This window comes from Corvus brachyrhynchos, unplaced genomic scaffold, assembly GCF_000691975.1.
Source record: "Corvus brachyrhynchos isolate BGI_N302 unplaced genomic scaffold, ASM69197v1 scaffold253, whole genome shotgun sequence".
In the NCBI taxonomy this organism is placed as follows: Eukaryota; Metazoa; Chordata; class Aves; order Passeriformes; family Corvidae; genus Corvus; species Corvus brachyrhynchos.
Window position 1 is genome coordinate 837,655 of NW_008237231.1, and position 7,530 is coordinate 845,184.

Genomic DNA, 7,530 nt, shown 5'->3' on the forward strand with positions numbered 1-7,530 from the left:
AATCTTCATCATTTACATAACTTTCTGTAATATAAACTACTTGGCTAAGAGACTGTGATAACTTTTCCCTGAATGTGCATTTAAATAAGCCCTAAAGTGATCCCTTGGGAAATACAACCTGAAAATAAACTTAATATATTGCTTAATAAATATGTACTCTAACACTTAATTACAATCATCTTCTGAAGGGAACTTTTTAACTACCTATTGACATTCTGATAAGATACTCATTAATTATGGCATCATAAAAGTAAAACTACGAAATAATTTAAGAATTGCAGTTTAATACTCAGATTTCTAAAACTTACCATCTGCTGCTTTCTTCGTCCTCCTTTTGGCTCCAGTGGCTCTGCTGGTCCTGTCACAGGCCATGCCCTTCCACTTCCATCTGTTCTGACAAGGACCACTTGTTCATCTTCTTGATGCCTTGAAGCCTGTGTCAGGTTTTAAGACGTATTTAAAACAGATGGTACAGATGAGCCAAAAGAAATACCTAATCCACATTAAAGAAATGTTTAAAATCCTAAAGATTAAGTAACAGATTCTTTACATTTTGCGTGTTCATTATAATTCAAAGTAGACAGTATCAACTTAGCGAGATATTCTATTCACACTCAAACAGAAAAAAGTATTCAGTTAGTTAAATGCAGAGGCTTTTTTCCAAAAGAACCAAATTCGTATTCTTGGTTTTTTCTCATAAAGCTTTATCTCCAAAAGACACACAATGCTTCTGGAAGACTTAAAGAGATAATACTGAACTAATATACGCCAGCATCATTATAAGGCAGTATTCCTGAAAACCATCTGAAAAGCTACAGCACATTACCACTTCTTTTGTCAACTAGGGGTGTGGAGAATGACTACCCTCATCTCAGTCCCCCAAAAAGCTGGAAGGTCCTTCAAAGGGCCCCCACTTCACAGGGGTGTTCTCAAACTTAAATAAAGATATATTTTATATATATTGTATATATATTTTATATATATACACACACAGAGGGCAGGAAAAAAGGCAGAAATTACCAAAAAGTAAGTACTTAACTTTCTAAAATATTAAGAGAAATTTAAAAAAATAATTTAAAAGCCTGAGCACTTCCTGATTATACTCCACAGATATTTAGGTGTATCAGTTGATTAAATTAGAGCACATAATGGGGTCAGCACTTAATCAGATGATATTAGGACAGCCTTTGTCAAACCTTATAAACAACTTCATTAATCTTAATTTGAAGCTATTTTCTATCAAACTGATTTCCACCTGCCATCCTTGCCTAAGGAAAGCTTGTCCCAGAAACCCAAATAAAGTCTGTAAAATCTGTAGGTACTGACGTATACTTCAACAGCTTAATTACATTTTTTCCAAGAAAAATCATATGAAGGTAGAAGTTATGGACCAAAAAGCTGCCTAGGTAAGTCAGACCTCTCTCTTCTGTAACACCAAAGGCCAATCTCATTTTGCAAAGCAAACCAAGATGTTCAGCACCACTTTGGCTCCAATAACAATAACGATATTTTCTGAGAATACAACACAACTTACTTCTGGCATCAGCCAGGTAGATGCCTCACCTGTTACTTTTTCACAACATAAGGGCTTTTCTCCCTGTTGGGAGGGGGAGAGAAGGTGATTCATCCAATAGGAGAAAAAGGCTGTGTATATTCACCCCACATGTGTCACATCATTAAAAGGTCACACCTGGCTGAGACACAAACAGCCAGACTGGGGGGACCATGTTTTCAGGTCATCACTATGCAATAAAACCTTATTCACAGCAGATATGGAAAGCAAAGATGAAGTTAACACCAATAAGAATGTATCATAGGAAACTTCTTAAATGCCATAGTTCCTTTAAAACTTGGGTAACTTTACAAATTTGGGAGGCTGAACACATAACCATAGATATCACAGGGAAAACTCAAAGCCCCAAAGCGCTGCTAATTAGTCTGAAATGAAACAGACTTCTGTAGAGGAAGAAAACCAACCTTGTCTATTACTGTATCCTGCAGCCGTAGGAGAGGAGAGAAGATCCAACAGGCAGGAATTGTGCAGCAAGATTGATTTATTTAACGATTTTACAAACTCTTTTATAGACTTTTTTCTTCATAGTCTAATTGGACAAAGGATCAGCCACCCCCTGGGTGGACTGGCTAAAATCCTAAAATATCCATTGTCAAAATATTTTTCTACTGTACCATAAACAAAAGCTCTGCAAGGTGGCAGGTGTTCATAGCTTATAGAACTTCTGCTAATCTCTTCGTGAGAGAGAAAAGTATCCCACGGGCTTAGAAAGAAGCAAAATTCTTGCTAGCAGCAATATTGTATCCACACTTGTTCTAAACCACACCCACGTGGCCAAGTAGGGATACAAAGTTCTCACAAGAGGACTAGTCAAATCCACACAGCAGACCCTTTACAGTTTTCAGTGAATAATCAACCCAAGTAACCACTTCTGAAGGGTCCTGTTTATGTGAACTTCTCAGTCAGGAGCATCTTTCCAATCATTCAGCTCCTTTTACCTGCTGCCTCTATAGAGTTTCCAAAAGGATGCTGACTTCAGGTCTCTCCTTCCCCATACCTCTGTGTTACTGAGACAAGAAAATGGACGAACTTTTCCATTCCCAGTCTCTAAACTTTAACCTCATTGTATACATGACTTCCAAAAAACACAAATCACTAAAAACAACAGTCATTACAATAGCAGTACTTCAAGAACTGCAAAGAACAGTAAATTCCAGATTCTCTTATCAACTTACAACCATCTAGATCCTTTCAAAGACACCCATCCCAAAATTTGTCTTCACTAAAATTCTTAATACAGGCACTTCAGAAAAGATGCCATTGAAGTGCAGCCTGCTATTTTCCCAAAAGTTAATGGAACTCACAAGGTGTTCTACATGTCAGACTTTCTTTGCCTTTGAAGAAGGGCTCTAAAATGTTAGATCCAACATTTGCACTTTTTCTTCCCATTTCTGCATACTAATGCACTAACACACAAGCAGTAGGAGAGTATCTTCCGGATCTGAACCATGGAACGAGTTAGGACAGGGACAGGGAATGGAGAGGGGAGCAGTTGATATAATACATACTGAATTCTTTGAGTCAGAACCCTACAGCTGGCAAGGTTTTGTTTGCTTTATGATGGTTTGAGGTTTTTTCTCACTAATTTCCAAGAGTCTTGACACAAGGCATGTAATACTGACCATAATGTATTTAGATATAATATTTCAGAGGAAAAAAAAAAAAGGCAAAAAATTAGAGTAATTTTTAGCTCTAGAATACAAAGTACAAAAAAACAGAAGTGATCCTTCAAAGAGAAATTAAAGGAAGCAGATAAAAGGATAAAATAATTATGGACAGTATGAAGACTAATGTGAAGTCATGTTAGAGACTAACAGCAAATGCATACTAGGAACCAAGATGAATCCAACGGATGCAAGCCAAACATGATTATTCAGAAGATTAAAGATGTTATTAGAGGTAAAGACATCCTTCAGAACTCAAAACCCTATCTAAATAGAACTGACTTAAAAACACAGCATAACAACAGACGGTTAATTGTATTAACGCAAAAAAAATTGATTTTTAGGAGGATCTTACCAACAGTAACTAGCAAAGCTATTTCTAAACACATCAGAAGCAAAAAGCTTTCTGGTAGAAAAAGATGCTCAAGTGGTTACAGCATTATCAGAAGGTGATATTTGAATAATAAATTAATTAATTGTATTTTATTCAACAACACTTTTTGAAAGAAAAAAGAAAAAAAACCTAGAATAAACTTCAGAAATCATCTTTAAACCGAAATATCAGTAAAGGGAGCTTTTTAAGCAAGCTGCCATGAAGTAATGATTTTCACTAGAGCTTCCAAAAAAGAATTCCAATATGTAATGTCCACATCTTTTAGCACATACTATATCCCTTAAATAGGTCTCAGTACAAAAATAATGGAAAGTGACCAATACAATAAAAGGCTTTAAAATGTGCCAAAGGCTGATTCTGGGAATTCTGGGGCAATGTATCTAACATCTATAATGGAAAAGTTCACACAAGTATATTAAGAACCAGAACTCCTCTACACTTTAACAATTACACCATACTGAGAAAGAGCCTTTGCAGGAAAAATCCACAACTCACAGAAGTAACAGACTTTTTCAAAGGAGTGTGGATAGCAATCTAACTGCAAGAATTACTTAATGTTCTCTTTCTATCTATTGATATTTTCTTTACACTTGCATTTCCGTGAATATATGACATGGTATATGGTAACACAATGTGGTCATTGTAATGTAATAAATACTCATTAGTAATTATGATCAGATAAATAATACTTCTATTAAGTACAACATGGGTTTAAAAACATATATTACAGTCCTTTAAATATGATACCTATTGTTAAATGTTACAGTTGAAACTGGAGAAGAGGCTCAGTCACTATCCCTGAATCTTGTGATGATTGCTAAACAAACAATGTCGTTTACAGTCTGAAATGAAGAAAAGAAGTATGTATTTCCAGAATGAGAGAGGAATTGTTTGTTGCCATTAATTAAGGAACATGAATTTTTACTTCAGGCCAATTAAATATGCAAAGTACACAGTTGTTCTCACCAAATGTACAAACCACTATATAGCAATTAACATCCAACTGAACAAAACAAGCAGACAAGTCTGGTTTTGAAAGATAAAAGCTTTAAATTAAATACATAAATAAATAACTAAGATGCAGCTCCGAAAAAGATTTTTGAACTCTCCAGAGATTATCCCTGTTCCAGAATCCAGCAGGTGGAAGTGGAAATGCTCTGCCACACGAAGTGCACAGCACAATCTGAGGAACAGACAGTGGAGCAGGTGAACAAATGGAGTAATCATCTGGCCATCATGGCCAAGTATCTGAGATAAGATCTACTCCATTAGAACTGTTTTTCAATGCTAATAGCTAAAGGGAATAAAATATATTTTAACAGTCAGTGCATTGTGGGGTAGGGAACAACTAGAGCTAGGAAAGAACAATTTTTTTTTTTAATTACTGAGCCAACAAAAAGCCGGATGCTGCATGCACTGAAAGCTGTCTGCAAGTGTTTACTGAGAGCTCCATTCAAGTGGTACAAGCGCAGTGTAATGAAGGAATAGCAAAGCTCAGGAACAGTCTTCAGCAAGGAACAAGCCTTGCTAGCTTTGTCAAATCAGATGCTGCATTAAGCATGCCACCTGTTTCCTTTCTCCTACAGTCTTTGGCAAAGTTGGAAATGCTTTGAATATTGTCTTATTCCTCTATTGGAAAAATCTGTCCTTACGTTACAGTATCAGTAAGCATCTAAAAGATATCTAGCACTTCTCAGAGTGCTAGGCTCAGCTATTTCTTCCACCCACTGTCTCCCTTTCTCTTCCATTGCTCCTTCTTCTCCCATTCCAGTTACCCCCCTCTTAGGTTCTCAGGTTGCACTCACATATAATCACCAGTCACCAGAAGGATGAATAAATCCCATCTAGAAAGAGCATGGGCTCCTTCAGTGCTGGCTATTCCTAAGGGCATCATGTCTCATATTCAGGAGTCACTGTATTCCCAACTTGGAGTGCCCAGGTAACAGGTTTCAAAGTATCGAAGCTCCCCTTCAGACTCTGAGATTTGTTGTGAATAATGGCACTGTAACCTTCAACATAATGCTTATAAAAATCAGTAGGTTAACCATTCTCTATAGCAAGACTGAGGTTTGGATCTCACAGGAAGATGAAATTAAAATGGTCAGAGGTCTGTCATAGCAGTCTATTGTATACATGTTGTATCTTTGACTGGGGTTTCTTACAGCAGAAAAAAGATAAGACTAAGAGAATCAGCAGCATGAGGAAGGAAAGCAAAAGCAAACTTCTAAAAACTAGGTTAAAAATTTAGTATTTTGACAAAGACTTCATAAATATATTAATGAGTCACTATTACATGTTCAAAAGGTGCTAACATAGTAATGGGATTTTACAAAGGTTTTACAAGATCAGAAAGTTGGTCTGCCATAATTAGGCCCCTTGTGTTTAACAGTGAAGAGAAGCATTAGAAAATCTAATGCAGGCTGCAACACAGACATGAACTATTCTATAGAAGAGAATCTTTATCAGGTAATGCTTGGTTTGTATGTAAAGCATGAGACTAAAAAAGCCCCAAAAGCTCCAAACCCTGGAAAAGGATTAGGTCTCTATCCTTTCTTTCTGCCAGTCAGTGAGTGACACCGGTTAGTAACACAAAATGTACAAAACTTCATTTGTTCTTATTGATATAAAGTCAGTTGCCCTTTAAATTCAGCAATTCTTTGTTCTTATATTACAAAAAGGTTATTTTGGCTAGACTATTTTTACTCAGAATAAGCAACCTGGTCTTCTTATTAATCTCCTCTTTACAACTAATGCCTCCGATCAGCCCTGCATGCAGAAGTCTTTCTATTTCCAGTCAGTACTTATTTTCCTAGAGCATCTTTAAGATAGGGTGATCGGAATATCATCTCTTCAGTAGAATGGACACACACAAATCTAAAGTCAAATTCAGTAAGAGTCGTACTGCCAGCCTGTGGAAGTAAAACTGGAACTAGTAATGTATAACTTACAGCAGCCTGTAATGTGTCTGTCCAGGGACACACATAGTAATGGGGAAAACTAAAGCAATTAAGTCTAACTTTAAAATAATACTGGATATCAGAAAGCCACATAGCTTTGAAAATACAACTTTAAAAAAAGCTCTAAAGGTTCAGTTTGATACTCTAAATTATTAGCTATGCTTTGAAATGGTTAGCCTCATCAATGAGCCACTGTAGGTATGAGATGTAAGAAAACTTGTAAAAAATGTAATGGCTTGTTTTTACAGCAAGAACATCTGACACAAAACATATATACGCACACCATAAGAAAAGAAAGTATTGCAGCATGTTGGTTCTTAAGTCCACAAATCTCCATTTCATCTTATCAACTGATTTAACACAGTGAAAGGGTAAATACAGCAGTAAAAATATGTAGAAATTTAACACGGTGTTAGGAGAAAAACAGAGCCAGAAAAAAGGGCCCCATCAGTTACAAGTGCTGCATGGCACTCGGATAGGGCTTTTGTCTCTGGTGTCAAAGCATACTTCAAAGTTTTTGTATTCTCAGTTTGAAATTTAAGACATTTTAGCCATTCTGCCCTTTTATACTTTTTACATGTACTGAAATGATAAGATATTTACATCGTTTAGTTACTGCTACAATTTCTCCAATATGTTTTAATTGCAAAAGCCAATTTCCTATAAATTACATTCAGGAAAATAAACCACTTTGTCTTAATATGTTTTTGTCTTAAATAATTGCATAATCCTCTCTTACTGACATCAACAAGAGTGTTCAGGAAACACACTAATCAATAACTGCATACACCTACTATTTCTTAAAAGTATGTACTAATGATATGAAAGCTGTTCTGCAAAAGTATACCCCCTTCATTATTCCGTGTTCTGCTCAGAGCAAGTCAACTCCGTATGGAAAACACAAACTTTTTCTGGAGAAAGGATGGCACAGCCATGTTGCAG

General features: G+C 36.1%; 1 protein-coding gene across 1 annotated transcript in view; it reads right to left on the reverse strand.

The window, feature by feature from the left end:
- Nucleotides 1-7,530, reverse strand: part of CWF19L2 (CWF19-like 2, cell cycle control (S. pombe)) — a 68,179-nt gene that overhangs the window by 25,303 nt on the left and 35,346 nt on the right. The window contains exon 11 of the mRNA XM_017729514.1: nucleotides 309-434. Coding sequence (XP_017585003.1) covers nucleotides 309-434 — 126 coding nt within the window. The remainder of the gene's footprint in view (nucleotides 1-308; nucleotides 435-7,530) is intronic.